This window comes from Peromyscus eremicus, chromosome 9 (genome assembly GCF_949786415.1).
Source record: "Peromyscus eremicus chromosome 9, PerEre_H2_v1, whole genome shotgun sequence".
Taxonomy (NCBI): Eukaryota; Metazoa; Chordata; class Mammalia; order Rodentia; family Cricetidae; genus Peromyscus; species Peromyscus eremicus.
The window spans coordinates 91,409,048-91,424,921 of NC_081425.1; the positions used below are offsets into that span (position 1 = coordinate 91,409,048).

General features: G+C 46.5%; 1 protein-coding gene across 1 annotated transcript in view; it reads right to left on the reverse strand.

The window, feature by feature from the left end:
- Positions 1 to 15,874, reverse strand: part of Wdfy4 (WDFY family member 4) — a 229,276-nt gene that overhangs the window by 121,420 nt on the left and 91,982 nt on the right. The window contains exons 31-37 of the mRNA XM_059273136.1: positions 12,494 to 12,658; positions 9,028 to 9,231; positions 8,374 to 8,488; positions 6,740 to 6,897; positions 4,994 to 5,232; positions 2,437 to 2,558; positions 366 to 551 (exon numbers count right to left, since the gene is read on the reverse strand). Coding sequence (XP_059129119.1) covers positions 366 to 551; positions 2,437 to 2,558; positions 4,994 to 5,232; positions 6,740 to 6,897; positions 8,374 to 8,488; positions 9,028 to 9,231; positions 12,494 to 12,658 — 1,189 coding nt within the window. The remainder of the gene's footprint in view (positions 1 to 365; positions 552 to 2,436; positions 2,559 to 4,993; positions 5,233 to 6,739; positions 6,898 to 8,373; positions 8,489 to 9,027; positions 9,232 to 12,493; positions 12,659 to 15,874) is intronic.

Consider the following 15,874-nt stretch of genomic DNA (forward strand, 5'->3'; position numbering starts at 1 on the left):
GGAGCAAAGTTTAAAAGCTGTGAGGTGATCATCAGGGCCAGACCTACTTCTCCAATCTCCCAAGCCTTAGCCAGATCCCTGAACCAATGACCAGTCTCTCAAAGAGACTATTGCAAACTGCCTGCTTTGTTGGTACTTCCAGCCTTCCTCTCCCCGAGCAGGCAAACACAGCATCTGTGCTCTGTGAAGACAGATAAGAAATGTTTTTGTGGCATAATCACACCCACCAAGGGCATGGAACAGCAAAGGCCCTGGCCCTGGGTCCAACCCTAGATAGAAAAGGCTCTGTCTTTGGGTAGAACCTTGGGAGATTTGGCTCTCTGGGACCCAGAAGTTTTCATTCCTTGATTTCAGTGGACAGAGACCTAAGTAATGCTGCCAGGCTCTGAGCATCGTCTCCTCCCAGAGTGGGGTGACCTCTTCAATCTTCACTTCGCTCTCCCCAGCCTTCACAGAAAGATCGATCTTGAAGGCATCCTCCAGGGTCTGTCGTCTCTGTGCCACCAGCTTCTGCCAGAGTGCCCGCACTGACTTCTGGATGTTGTTCTGGACTAACAGAGAGAGTACATAGCACAGTGAGGGTGGCGTCCCCCAAACAGTGCCAAGAGGGCCACATACAGAATATCACTTCAAGATGTCTTGATGATTTCTTCAGCTTGGCAAGCTGCCTCAGAAGTCAGTATGTAGATTCAAAGCTACCAACATCCATGTCAGCTGGTTTCTTCCTTCTTCCCCTGTCTAACTACATACAACCAAGTCCTGCCTGCCTCTTATGCCCAAATCTAGAAAATGAGATCAGAGGATCAAGGTGTCTCTCTTCAATCTCCAATTCTGTCTGATACCAGTGATATCCCATGTGTGACTTCTCAGTAGCTAAAGGGTTACCCTAAGCACCTCCTCACAATCTCCCTAGACATGTTGGTCTCTCTGGGGAATAGAGCCCAAATGTAAGGCTGTGCCCAGGTGGACCAGTTTTTTCCTAACATTGAATTTGCTTCTTACACTCTTGCCTGTTCAGTGTTGTGGGTTATTTGAGATGTAGACATGTCTACAAAACAGCTCTGCCTGGTACACCAAAATCACTAGTCCCTTGAAGTACATCTGAAACTCCTCCAGTCTTAAACCACTGGCCCCTCTCTGGTGATAATCTCCTAGAATCTCTCTCTCTCTCTCTCTCTCTCTCTCTCTCTCTCTCTCTCTCTCTCTCTCTCTCTCTCTCTCCTATGTATGTGTGTGCGCGCGAGTGCGCATCCAGACATGTGTGACGGTGTGGAGGCCAGGGATCAGTGTTAAACGTCTTTATCACTCCCCACCTTTCTCTGACTGAACTGGCTTACTGCTTTGGATAGAATGAATGGCCAGAAAGTCCCCAGGATCCTCCTGTGTCCACCTCCCCAGTGCTGGGATTACAGGTGTTTGCCACTGTGGTCTTCTTTTTACCTAAGCAATTAGGTAAAAGGGACCAGAATTCAGATTCTCAGACTTATTCAGCAACCGCTTTGCTGACTGAGGTACTCTCCAGGCCTGGAGTCTGTTTTGCTAACCCAACAGGGATGGACACCTGTTCCACCTCTACCCAATTCCAGAGTGGGACCATTCATGCTGCAATTGACACTGTGTCCTCACAAAGTCTAAAGCCACAAGCTTCTGAAACTGGAAAGGCTTAGGAGTCTCTATGACCACAGCCCAGATGTGCTCATCCTGATGTTTTATGTTACAAGGTGACACAAGGCAAGTGGCACAGACTTCAGATCAAGTGGCTGAGTCTTGGGCCTTCTCAGTCAAGACAGAATGAAGTCCTTCAAACTCATGGATGTGATTGTTATATGCATGTGTGCGTGTGTGCTTGTGTGTGTGTGTGTGTGTGTGTGTGTGTGCGTGTGCGTGTGCGTGTGCGTGTGTGTGTGTGTGTGTTTATATAAACTGACAATTCTGAGGTACAAAGCTGAGAGGTAGCAAGGAACTAGTTGAGATGACACGTCAGTTTCAAATTAAGGTGAGGAGTCAATGGATTGCAGTAAGCTAAGCTTCCTCTCCATCTTTTTATCCATCCTTTTATCTTACCTTCCATCCTTCTATCCACCCATCCATCCATCCACCCATCCATCTATCCATCCATCCACCCACCCATCTGTCCACCCATCCCTCCATCCTCCCACCCATCCTCCCAGCCTCTCATCCACGCCTCTGTCCTCCATTCATACATCTATCCATCCATTTCCATTCTATCAAGCCTACACAGATCACTCCAATGCCCTTCTTCCCAGCTCGCTGTGCCGTCTCACCCCTCTAGGATTTTCTAGGGTTTCTCTTGACCCCCAGAAGTTCCTTTCATGTTATTTTCACACTTCCCTGGGAAAGATCAATGGAATAGCTCAATACTGTAACTGTTGCTATCCAACCCCATCCCCGCATGGAAAACCCAGCAAAATGTACCATCGCTCAAACTTGGGAGGCCTTCCTCCTTTCTGCCTTTCTCTTCTTCATTTGGAGAAAGGAAGACTTGATGATAAGGAGTGATTCTGGGCTTGGGCTCCAATCCAAATCCTTCTGGATAACTAGAAAAAAACAAGGGAAATTTCACTGTAAACTCAAGTTTCCACGGGACGTTGCCATGGCTCTTTATTGTAAGAGGCCACCCCTAAAACTCAGTATGTATCAACATAGAAAAGCATGCCAAGTCAATCTAAAAAAAAAAAACTTGTTGTAATGATGTCCACAGCTGATACTGAACAATAAATAGCTTTCTAGTCAATGGAAAATGCCTTATCATTATAGGTTGTCGTAGCTAAGGAAATTCTGCTTGTACCTCCAGTATAGTCTCTGAGTCATCTCTTCGTGCCTTCTCCCTGTCATCAGAACTGGCACTCCCAAAGCATGGATACTTGACTCTGTTGGATTTTGATGTCATCCCACAGTGCCAGGGCTAGTTTCCAGGGCCTGTAACTGCATAGGGCCCTACTCTTTGAAGGACTCTGTTATTACCATCTTGAAAACATTAGTAATTTGTAAATATACACTTCATGTTTGATGTTGTCAGGGCCCCACACTTCGTACATCCAGTTCTGATGGGGGCATAATCATTCACACACTAGACTCCCCAGAAACCTTCTACTGTGGCAGCCTGACTCACACTAGTGCATGGGCCTTCTTCCAGAAGCCCTTCTTAGCCTCCTGAGCAGAGAAAATACAATCTGTAGTTCTAATCTAAAATAGCAAAGAAAGAAATAAAAATCTGCCCACGTACAAGAATGACCACTGTTGAAATTTAGAGAATAATTCATTCTACAGAAGGGCCTGAAGAGGATGCCAACCCCAATACAAAAAAGGGTATTCTAGTCCCCTCACCTGGGTTCCCACATAAAGAGACAAGGAGAAGCCTCCAGAGTTAACCACACACTGAGAATGGATGTTTTACAAATTAAAACATGGAAGGTCAAGTGCCCCCTCTGGGGTGGAGGCTTCCCCAGGGCTTCCCAAGGTCTCTACTTAGTCCAGGTTAGCCTTGACCTCACGATCTTGCTGCTTCAACCTCCCGAGGGCCAGAATCAGGGGCCTGCACAATTCTTGGCTTCCTGGAGAGTGTTCAGCTGAGTTGGCCCTAGTGATAGCTGATGTTCAATAGGATTTAGAGAAGTCACTTTTTTTTTAAGTGATTAAACATATAATTTATACTGACACTATGATCCAGAAAGGCTGCATTGGGCATGGTGGTGGATACAAATAACCATAGGACCATAGGGGTGGAGGCAACAAGATCAGGAGTTCAAGGCCAGCCTCAGCCACATAGCAAGTTTGAGGCCAGACTACGCTACTTCTCAAAAATAAAACACAGAGGGGGAGAGAGATGAGTGGGAAGCTAGTGAACACCTGTAATCCTAGCATGTAAGACGCTGAAGCAGGGGGATTGATATGAGTGTGAGGCAGCTTGGTCTGTATAGTGAGACCTCATCCCAACAAATGGAAGGAAAGCTGAAACGACAGCATCTAATGCCCCGCTGTCTTTTTCTCCTCCACTCAACACAGCTCTCATGATGCGAAGCCACATTCACAGGCTCGGTATGGCCAAGCATCCCCAGCTTGACAATGGGAGTTCAAAGGAGACCAGAATCTGAAGCTTTTCAAAACAAAATGATACTACAAGCTGAGAATCCTACACTTGACCTCATGTGGTGGTTCCCAATAGAAACAAACATGTATCACACATAGTGTACAAAATTATTTCCAGGCCACACATGTAAGGTATGTTTGAAATAAATGAACATGGTGTTTACTTCTGGGTATCATCCTCATTATATTTCATTTTACATACATTATACATATACATATTCATCATATATAGATATAGATAGATAGATATGCAAATATTCCAAAAATTTTTAAAAATATGAAACACATCTGGTCCCAAGCACTTCAGATGAAAGAGTAAATATCCTCCACCTTACTGTACAGGGCAATGAGCTGAACATACACAGGGTCAAGCACATGGATTCAAATGGGGCTTCCAGAAAGGGAGCCTATTCCACAGCAGCTTGTCAGTGTTTCTTAGGCAAATGTGTTTGCTGATATTGTTCTGAATCCCATGCATATTGTGTGTGGTTTTCTGCAAAGAAAATTATTCCTAGCTTGTATGGTACATTGAATTATGAAATTTTTTCCATACTAAGATTGCATGTATCAAATATTAATGTTTCTGAAATCTGGCTATATAAAAAAATCAATGTGTATGTTTAATGTTTGCATCTTCTGCCTCAAAAATGAAGCCAATTAAATATCTCAGAATTGTAGAAATAAGATAAATCATATTTTTTTTTGATGCCTCTAGTTGCTCAGTCACACGGACTTGGGGATGGCTTAGCTATTATCAAACCCTGCACACAACTTCAGCTAGCCAGCGAAACAGAACCCTTCTTTCACTTACATCAACCCTCCCTTCTGCAATGTGCTCTTCTGCACTGACCACTGGCATAGGGAAGAAAGCCTCAGCTCCTACCTCCTTGCATTCAGCAGCAAAAGACAATGCATGAGGCACAGGAGGAAGTTGACGTTGGAATTGTAGGTGGCAAAGATAATGTCCCAGTGCTCCTGGAGGAAGTCCAGGATCCGGAGGAGGCCAAGGCATTCAGACAGGGACTGCTGGGGCTTGGAGAGGCAGTGCAGGACTACTTTGTTCAAACTGCTGTATAAAGCGCTCACGGCAGTGTCCCTTTGGGAAGATGGGTTCTCAATGACCTGCACCACCAAAGGAAGATACGTGTACTCAGGAACAGTTTGCAGCTTTACACACGGACTCACTTTACAACAGAAGCAATGCCATCAAAAAGTCACACGGTCAGAGAAGCCTCCATATGTAGTGGGCAACAGTTCATGCAGAGAGATCTGCGACTGGTCAGTACAAGGAGACTAATTGACTGTTGAGTGCTTGCCCTAGACAGTACCTATATCGCCTCTTCCAGTGGCCCAGGACATCACCCAAGAGGGGAAAAAAAGACTGTAGAGCTGCAGGATGGGAAGGAATTCTATGAAATGTCTTCTGGGCATAATGAGCTACCTACAGCAGCTGGGACTACCAGCGCATGAGCTGCACAAGACTGCCCACCCCCCGCCCCGACATGCCAGCATAGATGGGCAAGAGTCTGAAAGGGTCCCATCTTTCCCCGAGGAACTCTAGGCAATTAATGGTTGCTGGGAGAGAAGGAGCCACATTCCTCAGAGGTACACGACCCCGTTCAAGTAGTGAAATGAAGTGGACTACAAAAAGAAAGGCATGAATTGAGTAGGGGGACTCGGGAAGAGTAAGAAGTTCAGTAGGAGGGGAAGGGAGAAGAAAGTGTGGTTGGGAGGACTTTGAAAAAAAGTCATGAAATTGTGAACCAATGTATTTTTCAAGTGACACAATTGTCACTAGATTTCTACACCTTTGAACCTCCATTGAAGAGAAGGGTCAATAAAGGTAATTGGCAGAATTCAAGTAGAAACTCATGTAAAGACAAAGAAGCCAAGAGAAGACCACAGCCATATTTTGGAAAATGGATTTAGTAATCAGAAGTTTCTGGAACACTGGTCATGTTCAATATGTGAAAATATGCTGTTAATAACTGTGTTTAAAAACAGGCACATTATTAATAGTCACAACAATATTGATCATTGCAAGAGTAGTTAACCACAGTCCCAGTATTGGCAAATATCATATATTTTGTTGTTTGTTTAGTGTTATATATTATATATAGTTAAATATTATTATATAAATATTTCAGTGTATCACTTCATTTAAATGGCATGATATCATGAAGTAGACTATTAGATGACTTCACTTTAGGGATGAGAGCCTGAGGTCAGAGTGGTTAGGTGGTCAGCAAGGGTCACCTGGGACACCTGAGCTGTGCCTTTCTCTCCCATGTCCCTTAAAAGAGTTGGAGTCATTGGACTTTATTTAGTTTATTAGCGACTCAGGGGAGGCTGCAGAGGGCCAGAGTATGTAGCCTTAGCATTGGGGGCTCCACAAGTCCATTCATCCTCTACCAGAAATGCCGAAGACAGGAAAAGGGGACTGTGCCTGAGAGACCACGCTTTAGCGTATGCAGTAACTATCAAGCACTCCACAGATTTTAAAGAGCCTCCTTTCCCCCTACCTATCTTGGATTCTATTTCAACTCCTGGACAAAAAATCCAGCACAACCAAGAGGACCCAGTCCATCAGCAGGCGGCTTCTTACCACCTTGGCGACCCAACTTCTTACCACTACGATGTGCTTTATGATGAAGAGGAGGATGTGCCTGGGATCTGCTGAGAACATCCCGCTATACAACTTCTCCACCAGCTTCTGGGTGAAGTAGGAAATGTTTGCCAGGGAAGGAGCAATGGCAGCTTCTGGGTTTGGCTGAGGCTCCTTACTTCCTGGGTGGGGTAAGGAGACAGGCTGATGTTAGAATCCGATGGGCGTCTCCACCCCACCGTCTATAAATCCCTTGTGGTGACCGTGTCCTAGTCACCTGTGTGTGCCAGTGTTCTGAAGATGGAGTCTCCAGTAGGTACACAGTGAACACATAATTCATTCAAAGCAAACCGATCTTGATTAAGCCAGTTAGAGATATAAATCAGAGGATAAGAAGACAAGCAAAATAATGTCTCTTCTGGGGGTTCTTAGACATGAAAATGAGAGAGCTGAATGTTTAAGGCAAGTGAGAAGGGGACCCAAGGCCATGCTGCCATGTTGGACTGATGTGCTGGCTAGTTTTTAGTCAACTTGACACCAGCTAGAGTCATCTGGGACCAGAGAACATCAGTTGTGAAATTGCCTCCATCAGAGTGGCCTGTACGCAAGTCAAGGGGGCATCTTCATGATTAACGATTGATGTGAGATGCCCAGCCACTGGGGGTGAGAGGACCCCTGGGCATATAGTCCTGGGTAACAGGAGAAAGAAAACGGAGCAGTTCGTGGAGAGCAAGCTGGTAGCAGCATTCCTCCATACTCTCTTTTTGCATTCCTGCCTTGACTTCCTCAGTGATGGACTGTGACCAGGTTGTGTAGGCCAAGCAAACCCTCTCCTCCCCAAGTTGCCTTTGGTCATAGTCTTTTATCACAGTATAGAAAGCAAACTAGAAAACCAAGGAAAGAGCCGTAATGAGAAGTGGACAGCCAGACTCACTTACACAGTAGGTAGCATGTTCTCCTCAGTGTGTGGAGATCTCAGATGATTCCTAGAACCACCCTGAGTTAACCAAGACTATCCTCCACACCGTCCAGAGACAGAGACAAGACAAACACTGGGTTGCCATGTCAACACTCTGCCTTTATCACCCCCTCCCCTCCTCTGTGCCAGACATCAAGAGAAAGACACAAACAGGTTTCCACACTGTGTGGGAGGAGAAAACCCTAGAGGTAAGCTGTGTTATGTGGGATTCCTGTGGCTCAGAAAACACTGGGGGGACATGGGCTTGATTTTGAGAAGAAACCTCAGCTGTCCTGTGACTAAGGTCTCAAGTGTTGAGGAATGGTGGCAACATCTTCATTTGGGCCCTTCATTCAAGAAGTGTTTACTGGGCAGTGAATCTGTTGTCAGCATGATTAAGAAGTATCAGAGTCTGTTAGGCTCAGTTATCTCACATTCCCACAGTAATGAGTCAGGTTTCTGATGAAGTCAGAGGAGATGGATTTGAACCCAGAAGACAGAAGGAGTTTCTGCCTCAGAATGGCCCAACTATGACACAGGGGTGTCATGAAAAATAGAATCTGTGTCAACAGAGGTCAACAGACTCTTGCTGAAGATGTATGTGGATGGACATGCCAGGGGATGGCAACACTCAACCTGGGGTTTTGGTGACCCAGTGAGCTTCCCAAGACCAGAAACAGAAAATGCAGAAGCCACTCACCTCTTAGGGTCGGCATGCTACCCCCTCTTGTGACGTAGAATATGTCCATGGTGGAAAGTAGGACCTCAGACTGGAAGTCCCTCTTCTGCTGACAGGTGACACCATCTGGAGAAGCCTGAAAACATGGCCTGGGACTGAGACGGCAGTCGCTGAGTTATCATGGCCTCTCAGTGACCACGTATGGGCTGCTGCCTAGTCAAGACTACCTTTCTCTGAGGCATTGAGGCATTGTCCTCTGATGACCCAGACACCCAGGAGGTGATGCCCTCTCCCAGAGTGAAAAAGCAAGTCTGGGCACCTGGCAAGTATCTCAAGGTGAAGTTGACTCTGGGATACAACATGCCACTTCCCCCAGAGACCAGAGCTGAGACCATCTTTGAACATGCTTCTGCTCCACAGTTCTGCTTCTCTTCCCCTTCTCCCAAGTACCCACTTACAAAGCATTTCTACAAACACTCCGCTTCCAAGGACCTCACATCTACTCATCCGTTGCTCCACCAAGGCCTGAGGTTCCCAGGCTCCACACCAGGCCATCGCAGTACTAACAGTCAATCTCCCAATAGCCAGCTGGTCTCTTCAATCTGGGCACACCCTGCTCTTGAGGGCCAGTCCCCACCCACTGCACACAGTCCAAGAACACCCTGTCTAACCTACCTCCAGGAGCACCTCCAAGGGTAGCCACTGCTTGGGGCTGGACACTCCGAGCAGCAGCTCCCTCAGAAGGACTTGCATGAATTCTCTCAGCTGCCTCCGAGCTGGATGTGACTTGAAAGAAGCCTGGAACTCCTCGGTAGTACTGCTGGACTCAGCAGAGGCCCCAGGACTGCTGGTGTTTCTAGAGGACTCGGACATTGCCTCCTGGAAGACAAATGACATAGCAGTGTGGTTGGCCCTGCCTGGAAAAGGGAAGCCTTTTCCTACATGCCACTGTTCAGTGTGGGCAGGATTCTCCTCAAGCCTGACTCCTGCAAGGAACTCTGCTCTACAGAGGCATAAGACTGGCCTGGGGCTAAACTGCCTATAACATGGCCACAAGCTGTCTGAGATGCCCTTTGAGAGTTACAGAGTTAGAGACCAGCAAGCAGGTCTAGAATGCCATACTGGACATGACGATGTCTGGCTCTGGAATTCAGCTCCTGCCCTGAGTCCCCAGGCCTCCACCTGTCCCAGCCCCACTAATGCTAACAGACAGCACCCCCGAGTGAGAAGGACAGAGAGGCAGAGCTGGAGAATCTTTCCCAGATCTCCAAAGCTGTCTGGAACTTAGATTCTCACTGAAGATTTGTTTAAAAAAGAAAGAAAGAAAGAAAGAAAGAAAGAAAGAAAGAAAGAAAGAAAGAAAAGAAAGAAAGAAAGAAAGAAAGAAAGAAAGAAAGAAAGAAAGAAAGAAAGAAAGAAAGAAAGAAAGAAAATCCGCAGGGCTCATTCCCCTAGATAGCCCAGGATGACATGGAGATACCAGGAAGCCAAATGACAGACCGAAGGACACACGGCCAGGGACTCCTGACTCCCGCCCCGTGAACTTTTCATGTGCCTTCATCTGTTGGTACCTCCCTTTGCTCATTCATAAAATTAATGCAGCCATTCTTAATTAAGCCATAAAATGAATTTAATGGCACCTAGGGACGTGGTGACTGCATTAATTAGCTCCGTGCGGCCTCGACTGGAAAGATGCCATATAAATTCCCCACAAATGGAAAGCTTTTGGCCGCCGGCCGCCTGCAAGGGCAGGTTCCGTCACATTGTGTGTGCAACAAAGGCCTGGCAGGGTGGACTTGGTTGAGGCGTGGTAGGATGAAGGGTACTCCAAAACTAGAGCAGAAGCCCTGAGAAGGGGCTGATGTGGCCCCCTGGGATGATTTTTAGCTGGAGAAATGATTTTGTGGAGGGAGGGACTTCTTCTACTTCCCTCCCACAGTAGCAATGACAGGTGAATGTGTGGAGGAAGCACCTTGGGTCAGAGTGCATTTGGTTTAAATGACAAACAGGGCATAGACACAGGCTGAGGCAGCACCCGGGTCACAGTGCCCGGCCATGGGCTTTGGGTGCCTGGTTCCCTTCCTCAGACCCACTGAGCAGGGTAAGAGCAGCCTGAAGGACTGTCCTTCTCCCTGCTTGGCCCAGGTCACCTGGTCCTTGCATGTGGCCCTCTCCCGGCTGCAGCCAGCTAGGGCTTCTTTGGGTCTCTCTGGATTTTTCACTCTTACCTTTCTAGTGAGTTACCTGTGTTTATATGAATTTGTCAAACCATTGTGTGATCATTTTTTCATTTTTTACACATCTTCTAGCCTTTATATTTAATCTCTTTATTTAAACTAGATGTGTTTGTCCCTTAGCATCTGTGGGATTGTTGATTCCAGGGCCCCTGAAGATACCTAAGTCCCCAGATGCTCAACTCCTTTATAGAAAATGGTAGCGTGTTTGCATAGATCCTGTTCCAACCTCCCCTTCCCCCAGATGCGCCTTAATATTTCATCTCCACATGCATGGCAGTGCTTAATGTAACATTAATGCTATTAAAATGCATTGTTTGTGGGATGATGACGAGAAAAATCAGCACATGTTGGGGACAGATTAAAAACAAGTTTAATATCTAAACGTCTTTTCATCTGAGTCTGGTTGCACTCCCAAACACAGAGCCCATGGTTACAGAGCACTGACTAGACTCTTCGGTGCTAATCAGCTGCGTATTTGAAGCTGACCATAATGGAAAGGACACAGGTTTGGAGGACCGGCGCTTGTTAATCCTGGGAAGGGTAGCATGTCTGAGTCTTGCCACCCTTTGTTCAGATGGGCCTCAGGACCCCACACTCAGCCCAAGGGCACCGAGGGCCATTTTGTTTTCTGAACCACTGTGTTCTCTTGCTGACCCTGCCTTCATCTGGTGCTGTGGGGTTACACAAAGCACCAGGTTCAGACCTGTGCACCAGGGGATCAGGAGATGAGCATTGTCACTATGTACACACCTCAGAAAAGGACTGGATCAGGGCACTTCACTTACCCACTAGCTTTTTTTTTTTTTTTTTTTTTTTTTTTTTTTTTGGTTTTTCGAGACAGGGTTTCTCTGTGTAGCTTTGCACCTTTCCTGGAACTCACTTGGTAGCCCAGGCTGGCCTCGAACTCACAGAGATCCACCTGGCTCTGCCTCCCAAGTGCTGGGATTAAAGGCATGCGCCACCACCGCCCGGCTACCCACTAGCTTTTTAACATGTGGCAATGAGCAGCCACTCCACGCTCAACCTGTGAAAGTCAGGGGCCTTAGGCCCTGCTTCTACTATGCCCTTCTAGCCATTGTTATGATTTTCAAACAAACATGGCATCTCCCTCTGGGTCTCTGCTTCCTAATTCACCAGGGCTGTGACAGAAGTGTAGATGTCTGCCCTTCTTCTTCCTGTATTTGATTCTCTGCCCCAACTCTTGCCTCCTACTTTCACCCAGCTAACTCTTCGAGGATTTTGACCCACCTGATCCCACAGAGCTCGGACTCACCCACCTTTGACCTGCTTGGACTGCTCCTCTGCCTCAAACTCACATGTCTTCCCACTCGAACATTCCAGCAATCAAGACTGAAGACCTCCTCCTCTAGACCCATGTGAGCCCTTGTGTCCTGTCTCTTCTTGGTCTGTCTAGCTTTGAGTTGGGCCCTCACAAACCTACTGCCCAGAAAAAGACCTGGATCAAGCCCAGGGGGGCTGAAGACACAAAAAAATGCAGAAGACAAAAGGTGGAGAGTGAAACAATGGCACCACATATTCCCTGTCTATGTCCCAAGTGGCAAGAGGCCCCTGGTATGGGATACTAGTTTCCCAACACCAGGGTGGTAAATATAGTCCATATATATTTGGACTTGAATTGTGATCAGATATCTTAGTATTGAGATTTTGAACAACTAAAACAGACAACGAACAAAAAAACTGGACTCTGGAGCTGAAATTGACCTTGAGCTGCACCTCAGTCAAGAAAGGGGAAATTACCGACATTGTTTATTCAGTGTTCAGTCAAGTTGCTTAACGTGCATTTTAACTTTGGGAGGTAGGGAGGTACTCAGTCCTTCACCCGTGAAGGATGATAACGTTCATAGCTGCTCACCCTGAGGCTTCAGAACAAGGCAAGTTCCTACCTTCTGGGCTTCTGGGGGGAAGGTGATGATGGCCAAGGTCTGAAGAAAGTCAGGGGTCCTCCATGCTGGGTCCTGGGGGCAGGAGCGGTGCACCAGGCCGAGGAACTGAAGAATACTGCTGGGGAGTGTCTGCTCCCAGGCGTTATCTCCAGAACCTGCAGGGGGCTAAAGACACACTCTGTGAGACAGGGCATGAGACACAGCCTGCAACAGCATGAGAGAGAGACAGAGGAGCTGGAATCCAGGGGGAACCACCTTCCAGAGACTCCATATGACATTTTGCTGGCAGTTGTCTAAGACAGCTGGGCAGCATCAGATGCTGCTCACAAAACAGGTGTGGACATCGTTCTAAGTGTTTTACACACAATCCTTCTCTCACCTCCAAAACCTTTAGGGAATAGGCTCCATGTTCACCCCAGTTTTGCAGTTGGAAACAGAGGCCTGGAAAGGTCCACTCCACCAAAGACTACGCAGTAGGTAAAAGTCAAGAGACCCTAGGAGATCTGCTATGTCCCCACACTATCTCTGCCCTATGGACTTGGCGTACTGGATTCAGGGGAGAACATGCCTGTCAGTGCTCAGCCCAGCTTTCCTTACCCCAGAGCAGATTTCTCTACTAGGTACTGACCCACACTAGGGCCTACCTTGTCTGCGTAGGGCTTGAAGAGACCTATCCTTGCCAACCAGGAGCCTGGACTGTATTGTACTGTGCTGTACTGAGCTGATTCCCAGTGCCATATCTGGGCATGAGTTTCTTCCCACACTGTGATCTCTTCTCTTCTGGTCCAGGCTACATGACTGAGCTTCCTCCACCTGAGTCCTGGTTGACCCCAGTGTCTTCCTGGACCCCAGTTCCCTTGTCAAACATACTCAGCTACCCATCTAGAAGTCAACCTATGCCCCAGTCAGGACATCCAGTCACTGTCTGAAGTCTTGCGATTCTGAACAGACACCTGGAACTTCAAACTGACCAGCCTCATCCTCATATTTGTTCCCTGCATAGCCGTACCCACACACAGAATCAACACTCGGCCTATGCCAATGACTACAGGTAGACACTGGATGTCCTTCCTTGAGAGTCCTGATTGTTTGATTGCAGCTGCTCTCATACATGGATTCCTTATTTCCCCAGCAGCCTGTCCCCTGGTCCTGACCCGGTATGCTTGGGTCGGAATGTCCTGTTAAGTGCTCCAGAGGGTCTGGAGAACTAAAATCTATTGTATATAGAAGGAAAAAGTAAGACATGGGAGGCCCCTGAAATCACATGTCCAGGCCCCATGTGAGTTTGAGATGCACTGGAGCACATAGGCAGGGAGAAAGTCCCCACAACAGCCTGCATCTGTGGGTTCTGCAACATTGGGCTTAGAGGTGAGTGCGGAGAAAGGAGTTCCCAGGGCTCCCTCCAGATGGAGTCTTGCCTCTGCCTCTTAATAATGCTGTGTCTTTGGGATGAGTCTTACTCTCCCTGCACCTTGGGTTCCAGTTCTGTCAACTGAGGACCATGCTAGGCCCATTTTAGAAGATTGTTGTTGTGAGGATGAAATCAGAGAGTGTTGCCATGTAGGTATTTTCAAGTTACTAGCCTGTGGTAAATGCAGAAGCAACTAGAAGATGAGGTCATAGCCTGGGGTAAATGCAGAATATGCAAGACTTGGGCTTTTGGAAGAGGAACTTGGATTTTTATCTGCTACTCAACAGCGATCCCTAAAGGTTAGGGCATATGACACTAAAGCTGAGCGTGTGTGCCTCTACTGCCCTGCAGCCAGGGCTTCTGCCTGGGTGAATTACCTCCATAGCTTCAGTTCTGACATACCCACAGTAGAGACAATATTGTCGATTCCACAAGACTGCTCCATACAGCAAAATGAAAAGCAAACAAACCACCAAATCTGACAGTGAGAAAATGCGGTGAGGCCATGTGGCAGCCAGACATCCCAGAGTAAGACCTGGGGAGCCAGACATCCCAGAGTAAGACCTGGGGAGCCAGACATCCCAGAGTAAGATCTGGTGAGCATACATTAGCTTTTCCCCCTCGGAGAACAGGCTGGCACTGTCGACTGAAATAAGCTTACAACCCATAACTTCTCTCCTCAGTACTCTTCCAACAAAAAAGAGTGTGTGCCTCCTCCAAAAAAAGTGTTACATGCTTGCAGCAGCTTCACTTGTGACACTTCTAAATGACAAGGACCCAGAGAACATCAGCAATTACCTATCATAGGATAATCCTCAGCAATGAAAACCGTGAACTTCAATACAGAACCATGTGAATGGGCCCTAGAACACATGGTGAGTGAAGCCAGATACGGAAGAATGTATGCCCTGTGTTCTGTTTACACTGAGTTCAAGGATATGGCACTGCTTGGCAAGAGTGTGATGGGAAAAAAAAAGAAAATTTCTAACCAAAAAGAAAATAAAACTGTTTCGGAAACAGATATTAGAGTTATTCTTAGGTTTGAACTTCAGACTTGGTCTCTCGTCCCTTTAAATGTTTGCCATAAGGAGAGTCTTACCTACTGAAACTGACCAATGTTACTTTCATAGCAGGCACTTTGATTGTCTTAGATCAGTCACTGGGTGGCTTTGCCTCCGCTATTTATACATTAAACTAACATCCTTAACACGTGGATTTAATGTGTTTGCTAATGCACTGTAACATTTGGCCTACACTTACATTCCCTCAGCATATTCTACACCTTTTTTTTAGTTTTAAATGAGTGAATATTGTCACTTTTGTTTGCTTTCTTTTTTTTAATAACATTTATTGATTAGGTAGACAACAGAGTCCTCATGCTGCTAACAGAAAATATACATCTCAGATATTCCAAAAATTAGTTGCATATTAGTCTTCCAGTAGATTGAATAAATTTAGGAAAGATGAAAAATGTAAATATGTGTGTGTGTGTGTGTGTGTGTGTGTGTGTGTATGTGTTCGTGTGTGTGTGTGTACACACTCAGCCACATGGACATTGGGGACCAAGAGATCTTTTAAAATATAGCCACAGGGATTCTGGGAAATAACATTTGAAGATGCCAAATATAGCAATCTTAAAACCTGATATAAATAAATCAGTATACTGATCAATATATCCAAGATAGTGTCCTCAAAATAAACCCACAGGCCTTCAGTTTCTTTTATATATAAAAAAAAAAAAAATAGGAAAACTGTGGTGGAAAGAAAGCACCAGCCTGAAAACTGAGAGTAAGAAAGCAGGAAGTGTCACCCAGACAATGAGTTAGAAGAGACCCGCCGTCCTCTGAAGCAGCTACGTCCCTCAGGGGCCCATGGGTTAAAGGGTTGGCACTGTTGAAAGTGTTGGAAAGTTTACAAACTTGGGACAAACAGGAAGTCTTGAGTCATTGGGGGTGTAGCCCAAAGAGGAT